Source organism: Prionailurus viverrinus, chromosome A2, assembly GCF_022837055.1.
Source record: "Prionailurus viverrinus isolate Anna chromosome A2, UM_Priviv_1.0, whole genome shotgun sequence".
Classification (NCBI taxonomy): Eukaryota; Metazoa; Chordata; class Mammalia; order Carnivora; family Felidae; genus Prionailurus; species Prionailurus viverrinus.
Window position 1 is genome coordinate 35,766,419 of NC_062562.1, and position 14,459 is coordinate 35,780,877.

Consider the following 14,459-nt stretch of genomic DNA (forward strand, 5'->3'; position numbering starts at 1 on the left):
AAGCTATTTATAGTGAATAGAGCAACAAAAGTTACAGTGCATATGCGGAGACCCCTGTGCTTTAAAAATCTGATCACATTATGCCCAAATTGTATTCCAATAAGTCCAGTATATTAAATTTCAAGGTTACAAGTACAATACCAACTCTGGAAAATTGAATTAGGGAGCTGCGACACGTTAAGTAGTGAAAACAAAATAAGATTGAAAGCTGAAAAAGTCTAATTTTATGGGTGTTACTCAGAACTGATTTTCAGTTTAACTGGATCTTTTCACAAGCCCACTTTGAAAAACTGACCTATTGAGTTGCTAGTGTAAACTCCATTTATACACTTCGCCAGTATTTTCTGCAGGGGGGCCCTCTGGTACAGGCCGGGCTCTGTGCCAATGGGTGGGCCATAAACATGAGTAGGAGCTGCCCCGGTCCCGAGAACGTAGTCTGGTTGTTGGTGGCAGACACAGGGACAAACAATTCAACACAATGGAAGGAGCGTTAGGAGAAGTCTTTCGAGGATATTTTGGAGGCTGGAAGAACTGGCCGCTGTAGGACACGCTGGTGGAGGTCCACAAGGGGAGGAAAGACTTGCTTAAGGGGCAGGGACTGGAGCTGATTTCTGAAGGATGAGTGGGAATTAGCCAGCGGGAAATGAAGGGAGGAGAAAGGCAGTCAGCAGGTGAAGTCTATAAAAAAAGGCACAGAAGTTTGAGAAAGGCTGGGAGAGTCAGGGAATGAGGCGTTCTTACAGTTTGACCACAGGGTGAGTGAGGCTCCAGTAATAACCCAGGCTTTGCGCGTCCTCACGTAAGGCGCTGATAGTAGTAATAATAATAGATTATTAATAATAGCAAAAATATTAATCGTAACACACTGTGCCAGACACGGTTCGATACATTTTGCACATATTAACTCATGCATTGAGGCAGGAACGATTACTGCTCTCACTTTACCAGTTGATAAAACAGAGGCTTAAAAGTGGAGACGCCATGCCCAGGTAAGAGCCAAGGCTATGTTGTTGAGCCGAGGCTGCTGTTGAGACGAAACTCCGCCCGGTTGCAGAGTCATTGCGCCACACAGCCTCTGTAGGCAGCAGGGACCAGCTAAGACTCGGGAGGCACTCAGTCTTGTTGATTTTACTTTCTAAAACGCCTCAACCCTGCTACCCCTTTGTCCATTCTTTAATCATTCACTCATTCACTTTTTCAGCCATTTAACAAACTTTTACCCACGATGTACGTCCTAGGGATTCCGACATAAAGAAAACTTGGTCCCATCCTCACTGTATGAATTTATACTTAATGAAATAGAACTCTGTCACTGCCAAGCATCTCTGCAGTCCTTCCCCATACTGCACAGAGTCCCCAAACATAAGAACCTACAGAATAGAGGAAGAAAAGTGGACCAGGTACAGCTAAAGCCTAAACATACATAAAAAGTTTAAAGTCGAACAAAACGTAAAATGTAGTCAGCAACTGATCTCAACCAAGAAAAAGACATGCTCAAAAGAAAGAAAGATGTCAAAATGATACAATTAATGCCCTAGTCTTGGGATTATGAATCAACACCTTTTTTTTTTTTTGCATTTTTCTTCATTTTCTAAATTTTCTACAATTGACAAGTGTGATTTTTACAAGTGGAAAAAAAAAAACAACAACAAACAAACCCATTCTGCCAGTTGTCTTTAAGAGAAGACCTTTTGCTTTTCCAGATAAAGCAATTAGGAATTTTCGACTTCCATTAGCTTTGCCCGGCGAGAAAGGTGATGGAGCGTTTTTCTAACAGAAGGAAAGTGATGAGAAAAAATCTTTATTCTCTTCACACAGCTTTAAAGAGGTAAAGTTCAGCGAACACACTGATTGGTTTTGTCTTTATTTTTATGATTTAAACTCATTCAAGCTTCTTGGTTTTTTTTTTTTTTTTTTGGTAATGTTTACTTATTTTTGAGAGCGCAAGTGGGAGAGGGGCAGAGAGAGTGGGACAGAGGATCCCAAGTGGGCTCTGTGCTGACAGCAGCAAGCCTAACGTGGGGCTCGAACTCATAAACTGTGAGATCGTGACCTGAGCCGAAGTTGGATGCTCAAGTGACTGAGCCACCCAGGTGCCCCCAACCTTCTTGTTAAAGAAAATTATAAAAGCATTGCTTAGGAGGCAAAAGTTCCATAATCTCTCTCTCAGAGATAATAGAAATTTAGGCTATGCCATACTTTTTTCTATTTTTTCTTATCGGTACATTTAATATACATAAAAGTAAATAATAAAGTTAACTACAATCACACTATATTTATAGTTCTGTAACTTCTTTAAAAAACTTTTTTTGGGGCGCCTGGGTGGCGCAGTCGGTTAAGCGTCCGACTTCAGCCAGGTCACGATCTCGCGGTCCGTGAGTTCGAGCCCCGCGTCGGGCCCTGGGCTGATGGCTCAGAGCCTGGAGCCTGTTTCCGATTCTGTGTCTCCCTCTCTCTCTGCCCCTCCCCCGTTCATGCTCTGTCTCTCTCTGTCCCAAAAAAATAAACGTTGAAAAAAAAAATTTTTTTTTTAAATAAAAAAAATAAAAAAAATTTTTTTTTTAACGTTTTATTTATTTTTGAGAGAGACAGACAGAGTGTGAGCAGGGGAGAGACAGAGAGAGGGAGTCACAGAATCCGAAGCAGGCTCCAGGCTCCGAGCTGTCAGCACTGAGCCCGACACGGGGCTTGAACTCACGAACCATGAGATCATGACCTGAACCGAAGTCAGATACTTAACTGATTGAGCCACCCAGTCACCCCAATAACTTGATTCTTTTTAAATGTGACAGTGTAGTTTCGACACATTTCCATATCAATAGAGCAGGACTAATCTACTCTTTGATGACTACACAATACCCAATCACATGAATGATTTGGCCTTTACTTAATTAATCCCCCGTTAAAGTGTATTTAGGCAGTTTCCAGTTTCCTACTATTAGAAACAATTATCTAAGATCTTTTTATATTTATCTTTTCATATTTCAATAATTCCTAAAGTTGATGGACAGCTGGGTAAAAAGATATGTTCTTATGTTTTGAAAATTTCTTTTATGTTTATTTTTTTTGAGAGAGACAGAGAGACACAATGTGAGTGGGGGAGGGGAAGAGAGAGAGGAGAGAGAGAGAATCTCAGGCAGGCTCCACACTGTCAGCAAAGAGAGCAGTGTGGGGCTTGAACTCACGAAACAGTGAGATCATGACCTGAGTCGAGATCAAGAGTCAGGACGCTTAACCTACTGAGCTCCCAGGCTCCCCGATATATTCTTACTTTTAATGGACATGGCCCGACTGCCCTCGAAAGCCACATAGACTTTTAAGAGAGCTTTGGCGCCTCTGGGTTCACACACTTAAGTGCAAATGGCATTAAGATTCTGAGGCAATTATGCAATATGTTGTATCACTCTAAGTGTGGTAAGAGTGTGTATCAGGGGTGTTAGGCTGAGACTCTCACTAAGTCTACTAATGAAAGGGCACATCTAAAAAGGTCTCAGTCAAGAAATGGGGTAAGAAGGAGGATAAGAATAAATGTGATTGGATAGGCTTACAATACCTCTAATTTTTAATAGGATTACTAATGCTTGGCTCATTTGTATTTCTACATTTATTTGAGGTACAAAGAGATGGGAACTTATTAGCAAAGAAAAGAGAGCATAGTGAAATCTATTAAGGCATTAATGACCCAAGTTCTCCTCCTTTTTGGTTTGGTATCTACTCCTGCTCAATCTGAAGCAGAGGAAGTCCGTAATTACTGGCTTAGTACCCAGGTCAACATCTCTTTACTGACTCCGAAGATGTTTCATTTAAAGAATCAGAATAGACCAGGTTTTTATCTATGTCAGATCTAACATAGACTAATACCCAGGAGGTTTACAGTTGTCACTTTTTGCTTTATTATTTAATGGTATAGCATATATTCACAGCGGCATTTTCACAAGTATAGTTTGAGGTCAGTTAATAAGTATAGCTTGAAAGAAAAATTTCATATGCAAGTAAGTCTGGACAATATCGGGTTAAACAAAATCACACGTTTGCTTATTGAAGAACTTCCTGAAGTCTTGAACATGTTCAAGGCATGTGGTGAATTTCCAAGAAAGTGGTCTAATAGTTTCTTAAAATCCTTTTGGCAAGAAAGTAGCTTATATTCACGAGAGAGATTCTTCAGCTGTAGATTTAAACTATAGTATTCATCTGTGTGTGTGTGATTACAAAAGCCTAATTCTGGGGGTGCCTGGGTGGCTCAGTCGGTTTAGTGTCCAACTTCAGCTCAGGTCATGATCTTGTGGTTGGTGAGTTCCAACCCTGCATCGGGCTCTGTGTGGACAGCTCAGAGCCTGGAGCCTGCTTCAGATTCTATGTCGCCCTCTCTTTCTGCCCCTCCCCCGCTTGCACTCTGTCTCTCTCTTTCTCTCAAAAATAAATAAAACATTAAAAAAAAAATAAAAAAATACCTTTCAAAACCAAAAACTTCTCAATACAGAAAAAGCCTAAGAGAAAGATAAATCGTGTATCTAAAATTCGTGCAACAAAATTTGTTTCCTCAGCCTCCAAATAAATCTTAAAAAAAAAAAATCTCAATTCTGTTTGTGAGATTCCTTGTATTGCAGTATTGCGGAGCTAGGAAAATGTCTGACACTGCTTTTTAGATTATTATGAAGGAGTAGCAAGAAGCATCAGTGGATGCTGGGTGTGCTCAGTCTTTCCAAGGTCCCTGGCATCTTTCAGAAATATTATGTCCTTGTAAGTATCATCATAGTATATTGCCCTTAAAATAAACACAATACACATCGACACACAAACATACAAAGGCAAGAATCCTTACGATTTAGGACAGGCCATGGGAAGGTACTGGTGCTATAATAATGCAGCACTCATCACAAATAATGGCCCTTAACAAGAATGCAATAAATTTTTACTGACTGACTGAATGAATGAATGATAAGTACTATGGTTTCTGGAGCTAGGCTGCCTAGTAATTACTCCGCGACTAACGACCTATTTAACTACGGCCAAATTACTTAATTTATTTATGTTTCCATTTTCCTCATTTGTTAAAGCAATAATAAATAATAATCCTGGCTGTTGCCAGGATTAAATGAGCTAATGAATGAAAAAAAATCAATGCCTGCTGCTTGGGGAGCTCTCTGTAAAGTCAAGCTGCCATCCTTCTCCTCCTCTTCACCCCAGGGCATGATCTCGACCCCAGGGCACCTCCTGAACCCCAGTTGCTTTGCCTTCTCCTGCCTTTTCTTTAACAAATAAATTTTAAACACAGCAAAAGGGACAAGGCGGCCAATACTATTTGAATTTTCCAAGCGTGTCTTCAAATCACTGACTTGAAAAAAGGGTGGTGGTGACACACGTTGATTGAGTACTAAAGTCAGATGTGGTCAAGGGGGCCTCCGCAAATGACAACCGGGGCCAAACCTCCGGTCCTGTATCGTGCATCGAGGCTTTTCCAGCGGGCAACAGGTCGTCCAAGGTGGACCACTGCCCACACGCCGAGTGCTTCCAGGCTTCCCCGGTATCAGTTTCGGCGTTTCCACATCATCACCACCTGGCACAGGTGGTTGTTTTGCAAAGGGAAGGTGTGCCCCTCTCCATTCTCACTGAGGAAGCCAAACAGGTTCAAGAGCCCTCACCTGATGGACGACTCAGACAACAGCTCTCTCCTGGGGAACACTTGACCCACACGGCCGTTTGTAACTTTCTGACGGGCTCTGTTCCTCCGTGAGTGCTAGTGCAGTTCGGAAAGGATCTGAGTGCTTTGTCCCCCAGGCCAACCTGTGGAGCCAGTGGTTCCTAGCGTCCAGAGGCACCTGTTAACCACGCTGGGCTAAGAGCATGAGCATGTACAACACAGTTCGGAATAAGGGAAAGAGGGAGCCTATGCTTCAGATGACCCGGATACACCACCTCCATGGGGAGCGGACAGACGACCCCCAGCCATCTGGAAGCAGTATGTGTGGTGGTGAAAGTCAGATTCTGGCATTATACTGCCTGTGATGAATCCTGGCTCCTCCACTAATTCAGCTGTGTGACCTTGTGTACATTACTCAACCTCTCTACCTCAGTATTCCCGTTTGTAAAATGGGAGACAACAGCGGAACGTAGGTATGGTTTGGAGTGGGAAGTAAAGGAACGAATAGACGGAGTAAGCACGTATGTATTCAGTACTCGTTAGTGGCTATGACCTGCCTGCTCTTTAATACCAGGCCCTGAGTTCTGACTCACCGAGGACACTTTTATTTCCCTGGAGCGATGACCAAAGAAAAGTCCAGACAAATGAGAGATGCTTTTATAGGCCGGGGTCTCTTGCTGTTGTAATTTTCCAAGGACACTCTGCCCACCTACCAGCTCTGTGACATTAAGCAAATTACTTAACCTGTCTGTACTGCTGTTCTTTTATGGCCAAAAGAGGATCACAGGTTTTCTTCATTATGGGCTACAGTGAGAATCAAATGCAGTGAAACGTGTACCATTTAGCACAGTACTGGCACACAAAAAATGTACAGAAAGGGCTCTGAAGACATTTCTTTCCTTCCAAGTAGTCTCAGAGCTGGAAAGCAATTTCATACCTTCCTCTGCTCTCCTGTTCTTAAGGGAAAATGCCTTTTTCTGTTTTAACTGCCAGGAAACAAGAGGAAAAATGAAGAGGCATCTTTCTAGAGTCCTCTGTGGACCTTGATTCATATTTCTCAAGGCCAGTTTCAACCCATATTTAACCATTCTGCATGTTTAACACACAGAAAATCCAGGGGTTCTTCAGCTAAAGTGCTCAGGAGAATCACCAGAGAACCTTGTTGAAAAGGCTGATTTCCAGCTCCCTCCTCAACTCTGATTCTGTGGTTGGGAGAGGGGCAAGAAGGCAGGAGTTTGCTTATTCAAAATGAGCATTTGTTGTATATCTGATAAAGGTAGTCAAAGGTCACACAGTGAGAAATGCTGCCCCAATCTCACCAGATCATTTTGCAATGGGAAAAAAATGGCTCAGCAGTGCAAAGATCATACAGCTGGTATGTTTCAGAGGTAGCCCTAGCCCTGAGCTTTTCCTTAGAATTACATTTCATTGACAAGAGCCAACACAACGGCATGATTTTTAACGTATTTTCTCATGTTGCAAATTACAGCAGAACAGAAATACCGAATCAAGTGAATGGCTCCAAAAGGACGAGGAAACATGAAGCTAAGTTATTGTCATAACTAAGCTAACGTAGACTCTTTTTCAGACAACACATTTCATTTTCACTGATGTTTAAATTGGGATTTAAAAAACCGGGAGAAAAAACAAGACATCCTCAGAGCATTTCCAGTTATAAGCAGTCTCAAACAGTGCTGGCAGGTAGCAGGCATCCAATAAATAACTGCTAAATAAATACTCTCTTATGTGCTCAGTTCTAGCCATCATTGGCTTTGGCCTATATGCCGATGGCTTAATAACTGAAGTTGACCAGAACTGGTTTTCTGTAAGACTGTTATTGACATTTAATTGATATCTATAATGACTAGAGAAAAATCCAAAAGGCTTTTGACTTTTTAAAATAAAATATCAGACGATACATTAAATTTTCTCCCTTTAGAATCATTCTTACTCATTCTTTGCTGAAAATGGTATTTAGAGTCATCAGAGCTTTGCTAAGTGTTATTCAGTAATACCTTGAAAGTGAATTTTTTAGGATTTTAGGCGTTTAATTTCGCAGTAAATTTATGTACATTCATAGTTAATACTAGTCAAATTATACAACAGACCAGTGGTTTTGTTTATCCCTTGACTTCTTGGGAAACAAGCATTCATCATCAACAACATTCATTCACTTAATGAGTCGGTCAACAACAATACATCGAATGCCCAATTTGTACCACACTGTGTACATGGGGATTTCCTTTGGAGTGAGCGAAAGTGAAAAATCTCTATCCCTTTTTTCAGACTCTTCTGGAATACCCAAACTCAAAAATGAAGCCCAATATTTCTTTCAACACAAAGTTAACAATGCCTTCTTCACTATGCAGTATGGGCAATGATATACACAAAACCATTGGGAACCACACAGTGTTTCAAACGACATACTCACAGGGGTGAATTTTTAAAAGACAGAATCCATATTTACATAGCTATGCAGAGCTTCAGCAACTGTATGAAACTTCATCACAAGTCATATTTCTTGCTCACCAAGCATGCAAAGAGATACTGTGGCTTTGTCAATATTTGCAAAAAGAGCTCTCTTTTCCCACCTATATGTTTCTGTCCTCATTGGAAGGAAGGAACTGACAGAAGGGGACAGCTATCTGTCAGGGAGGAAGAAGTGTGTATAGGGGTGATCAGAGGTGCTGAACACATCAGCACAGTGTGGAAGGAAGCCCCTTTCACTGTCTTATCCAGCAATGAGTCCCGAATTAACCATGTCAGTGACTGACTTTCACCCATCGGGAATCCACCTACATGTGTTCTATAGCTGAGACTGTGTTCTCAAAAAACTTATTTACTCCTGTGTCCATGATTCAGCTGATAGTCCTCATGGGCAATATTCTTAAATTATCATGTCTTAAGAAATTACTTAAAAGCTGCTTACCACACAGCTACCTGATCCTGTTATCATTTACTGGATTCTATAACATCTCTTGGGATTGTTTCTTAGTAGTCACCTGTGTATTACTTAGAAAATGTTCAACTCTAAATTCTTATAACTCACGTTAAAAAAATTATTGCAATAACATTCATAGGTTACAGTGCCTTTCAATATTATATTTTGTAAAAGTTCTAAATTCTTTGACAAGTGGCCAAACACTCCCATTTAGAAAGGAAATCTCAGGAATGGACATTCATAAGATGGAGAAGAATTTAAAAGAACGCTACTTTTCAGTACTTTCTGAAAAGGGACCAAGGGAATTTAGCATACAAAGCTACAAGAGAAATATCATGAGTTTAAATTTACATCCTATCTTTCTTTACACAGCAACACAGTGAAGAAGCAATCAAGAAGACTGTTTCACTGGACCATGGCCAGCTAGGTGGTGAAAAATATAACAAGGGCAATTGTATTTCTCCACATAGGAGATGATGACCAACTGTGGTTTATGAAATGTTTTCTTATGACTCAGTAAACCCTGTATTTGCTATATAAGTATCTACTTATCAGTCAACTCTTGGAGTTCTTCAGAAAGCTCAAGTCTCGACAAAGAGAGGCTCTAATAAAGTCTTTAGTGCTGAAGACATTTTACTTTCCCCATAGAATTAGCCAAAAACTCTGATTTGAATACTTCTGCTTGTAGCCAAGAGGGATTAACAGGGACTGGATTTACCTTCTCACCACCCCCCCCCCAAAAAAAAAACTACACAACTAAAAAACCAGCCAATAAATGTGAAACAAAAGTTTTGAAAACACTGAATAAAAGGTGGGGTGCCTGGGTGGCTCAGTCAGGTCATGATCTCGCAGTCAGTGAGTTCAGGTCCCGCATCGGGCTCTGTGCTGACAGCTCAGAGTCTGGAGCCCGCTTCAGAGTCTGTGTCTCCCTCTCTCTCTGCTCCTCCCCCACTCATGCTTTGTCTCTCTGTCTCTCAAAGATGAATAAATGTTAAAAATTTTTTTTAAAAAAACACTGAATAAAAGGCAACAAAGGACAGTGAACCTTGAATGAGGTGAACCCCATGACAGCACGCACTTATTGCCATGAGAATGTTTCTAGGCTGTGAAGGTGTTACACAGATGGAGCATGGTGGATTCTCTGAGTTGAGGAGACAGAGCTGAGAGACTGGGGTGACCAAAATGGATAGAATTTGCAGGACAGAATGCCAAAGAAAGGAGAGCTGCACAGAGAGAATCCTGAAGAAATGCCAAGTACTGATCACTGCATACATGGAAGGAGACTGCCCAAGGTTGGGGAAAGAATTATCCAAGAGGATGGAAGGGAAGGGTACCTGGTTTTCTCACAAGACTGGTTCCCCATAGAAAAAACTCATAATTCATTGGACATTGAGTAGAGTACTTAGGAGGGTCTTGCCTCAGTAATGGAAAATAATTAGTTTTAGAATGAACACTGCTCTGGGCCAGTCTAACAAATAATAAAACTAAGAGTTGAAAACAACAACAACAAAAGGTCTAACTAATCACATTTTATCCCAAAACCAATGTCAAAAATATTTACAGGAATATAAAAATATGCAGCACCCAAAAAGTTAAATTAAACAATGTCCAACATCCATTCAAATATTATCAGGGATGCAAAATATGCAGGAAATAGGCAGGAAAACATGACCCATAATGAGGAGAAAATTGAATCAGTCAAAATGTACCAGAACTGACCCAGATATTAGAATAAGCACAGAAAGGCATTAAAACAATTAGTATAACTGTATCTCATATTTCAAAAAGGGGTCATATGCAAAATACAAAAAAGATCCAAGTCAAACTTCTAAAGATAAAAACTCAATATACTGAATGAAACCAATGGCAAATTAGATTTCAAAAGAAAAGATATAAAATTGAAGACAGAGCAATAGAAACTAGCCAAACTAAAGCATGCACACAAAAATAACTAAATGAAAAGAGCATCCCTGGATTGTGGGATAATTTCAGGTCACCCAGTATATGTGTGATTGGAATTTGCAAAGGAGGTATGGATGGGAACAGAGAAAAATATTTGAAGAAAAAAATAGCTGAGATATTTCCAAAATTGATGAAAACTAAAAACACACAAATCCAAGATGCTCAATAAACATCAAAAACAAGAAACATGAAAAAAGCTATACTGTAGCACCTCGTAATCAAAAAAGCAGGGATAACAAGAAAATTTTAAGAGCAGGCAGAAGTATCAAATATTTACACAAAAAACAACATCATGTGCATCTATAACATATCAAAAAGTAAAATGTATTGCCCTGATAGTATAAAGGCTCATAGGGGAGAGACAGAAATATATTATTGTCAGGTTCTTGTGCTACATGTGAAATGGTACAACAGCACTTCGGGGTAGACATAATAAGTTACAGATGTATACTATAAACCCTAAAGCAACCATGGAAATAACAAAGAGTTATAGCTAATAATCCAATAAAAGAGATAAAATAGAATCATACAATACACAATAAATGCAACAGAAGGCAGAGAGAGGAAAAAAAATAACAGATGGGACAAACAAAAAATAAATAGGAAGATGACAGACTTAAACTTAACCATGTCAAAAATCACATTAAATGTAAATAGTATATAAAACCAGTTAAAATACAGTGATTGCCAAAACGCATAAAAAAAATCAATCACAAGAAACATAAAGAAAGCTATACCAGCACACCTCATAATTGAAAGCAGTGATAAAACTGATAGAATATTCCACTGAGTGACAGCAGAATACATTCTTCCCAGTGTACATGGATAATTTACCAAGATGGAGCATATTCTGGGCCATAAAACAGGTCTCAATAAATGTAAAAGGATTTAATTTCCACAAAGTGTGTTCTCTGACCACAGTGGGATTATACTAGAAATAAATAACAGACAGATCTCTAAAAATCCCCAAATAAATATCTGGAAACCAAACTGCACTTTTCTAAATAACGTGAGGCCAATGAAGGTATAGGAAGGAGGAATTTGGAAATATTTTGAAACAATAAAAATGAAAACACAACATATCAGAATTTGTGGGACACTACAAAATCACTATTTAGGGGGAAATTTTTATACTAAATGCCTATATTAGAAAATAACATCTTTAAACAGTGATCTCAGCTTCTATCTTAAGTGGCAAGAATAAGGAGAGAAAATTAAGCCCAAAGAAAGGGGAAGAAAGGAAATAATAAAGATAAAAGGAAAAATGATAAAGGTCATAGCAGAAATTGATGAAATAGAAACCAAAAAAACAACAGAGAAAACCATTGAACCAAAAGCTGGTTCTTTGAAAAGCTCAATAGTGATTGACTTTTAGCCAGACTAATTAGAAAAAAAAGAGAAAGACATCAATTATTAATATCAGGATCAAAAGAGGTAACAACATTACAGACTGCACACATCAAAAGAGCAATAAGGAAATATTATGAACAACTATGCCCATAAATTTGACAACTAATAAAAAAGCATGCAGACTAGAAAGGAAGAAGTAAAACTAAGCAGATGCCATGATCATCTATAAAGAAAATTTGATGGAATCTACAAAAAGCTACCAAAAATGGTAAGTGAGTTTAGAAAGGCTGTAGGATTCAAGAATAATACACAAAAACAAATGCATTTCTATAGAATTAGTAATGAACATTCAGAAACTGAGATAAAAAGATATCACTTATGATTTTATCAAATAATATGGAAGACTTGGGGACAAATCTGACAAAAGATCTATATGCTGAAAACTATAATCACTGCTGAGAGAAATAAAAGATGACCGAAATATATGGGGATATATACTGTGTGTCATGGGACTGATGACTCCAAACTTCTAGGTTGTCAATTTTTTCTACAGTAGTCTACAGACTGAGTGCAATCCTCATGAAAATCTCATTAGGTGTTTTTCATTTTGTTTTGTTTTGTTGTTTTTAGAAATTGTCAAGCTGATTCTAAAATTCATATGGAAATGTAAAAACAGAATAAACGAGACAACTTTGAAAAAGAACCATGCTAGAGTTTGTTTTGATTTTGAGACACAATATAAAGCTATAGTCATCAAAACAGTATGTCATGGGCATAAAGGTTGACAATTAACGAAACCAACTACAGAGTCCAGAAATAAACTCATGCACATGTGGACAACTGATTTTTGAAAACGACTTTGGAAAACAGAGTGGCAGTACCTTAAAAAGTTAAGCATATCTGCCATGTGATCTAGCCATTCTGCTCCCAGGTATTTGCCCAAGAAAAAAGAAAGCATGTGTATAAACAATAACTTGTACATGAATGTTCATAGCACTTTTATTTGTAATTGTCCCCAATGAATGCATCACTTCGCAGTATATAAGTGTAGCAAATCATCTTACTGTACTCCATAAACTTGCTGTTCTATGTCAATTATATCTCAGTAAAGCTAGGAAAAAAACGAAAAAAAAAATCACAGGGGAATGGAAAAACAATTTAAGGCACCTCCATACAGTGGAATACCTCAGCAATAAAAAGGAATGGTCTACTGACACACCCAACAACAGAGATGCATCTCAAAATAATTATGCTCATTGAAAGAAGACCAGAAAGATTATCTGCCGTACGATTCCATCTATATACACTTCTAGAAAATGTAGACTACTGTGAAAAAAAAGCAGATTTGTAGTTGCTGGGTCTATTCACTCTCTTGATTTTGGTGACCAGCTCATGGCTATTATATAGTGAATGCACTTTAAATATGTGCATTCAATTATTTCTGATAAATGAGTTTTAACAAAAACTCTGCTCGTACCGAGTCCTCAATCATTTAAAGCTGTATGTGTGCAGTGAGCCATAATTAACATTCTGGAGGTTCAGGGGAAGTGTACCCTAATCCGTATACAGCCTGCCCCCTTGTCTTTCTAGGCTAGGCACCATCCAGCTGTCCCTGGTCACTGCTCAGATTTAGGGTGATGTATACGGACAGAAAGGGCTCCCCCCAGCCCCGGAAGTGGACATGGACTTCCGGAACACTGAGACTACAACCTAGAATGGAGAAGCCAGGTTCCAGATGAGCATCTCTGGGTTCCCAGACCCCCTGCTCTGGCCAAGGGTGTGCTCTGAGGAGGCCAGAGTGGAGGCCATGAAAGCAGTGATAGTCTGCAAGGTGGTAACATGTTGAGAATGTTCTATAGCAATTTGACACAGGTGCAACACCCAAGCATGGGATCATTTTTCTGGCAATTCATGTGTACTGAATTTTACAAAAGCAAGGTGTCCTCCAAAAATTAGATTAGATAGAAAACAATAAAACACAAAACTCGTCCCTCACCACAGATAACTGGGACACTGCTTTAAAACACGTGGCTCTGAGCACAGGTCCCTAAATAAGATTGGTTTCGAATTATGATAGATGTAGGGCATACTGTATTAAAAAAGATTCCCAGCCTGACTTTTTTTGAGGTTTCAATCACAATCCGACTGATCCATCTTTGTGTCTTTCTGGGTTGTTCTGTGTGGGGGATTAGCTAGCTGCATTTAGGTAGTGGTAACTGTCTGTGAGCATGATTCCCCCTGCAGATGACTGTCTTTCTCGCTCAGAATTTGAGAAGAGCAGCCTTTTGTTAAATTTTTAAAAAGCTTTTTTTTTTTTTTTTTTATGGCAGGGTAGGAAGTACCAGTGAGAAAGATTATGCTCATTTTTCTTTGTTTGAACATGCAAGTATAGGCAATACCATTTCTTCCCCCAACTCCAGCCTGCCTGGAGTCATTCACTGAAAAATAACAAATAGGGTGCCTTACCTTGAGTACACAGGACTTTGCATTCAGGAAAAAAAGCTCCACAGTGGTTTTATCCTTCAAAAATGATATGCTCTCAATGTAAAACCTGGAAAACAGTAC

General features: G+C 39.3%; 1 protein-coding gene across 8 annotated transcripts in view; it reads right to left on the minus strand.

The window, feature by feature from the left end:
- The window catches only part of FRMD4B (FERM domain containing 4B), a 324,549-nt gene that overhangs the window by 88,466 nt on the left and 221,624 nt on the right, over positions 1 to 14,459 (minus strand). For all 8 annotated transcript variants that reach the window (XM_047850185.1, XM_047850187.1, XM_047850186.1 and 5 more), the window contains one exon: positions 14,361 to 14,445. In XM_047850185.1, the coding sequence (XP_047706141.1) occupies positions 14,361 to 14,445 (85 nt within the window). The remainder of the gene's footprint in view (positions 1 to 14,360; positions 14,446 to 14,459) is intronic.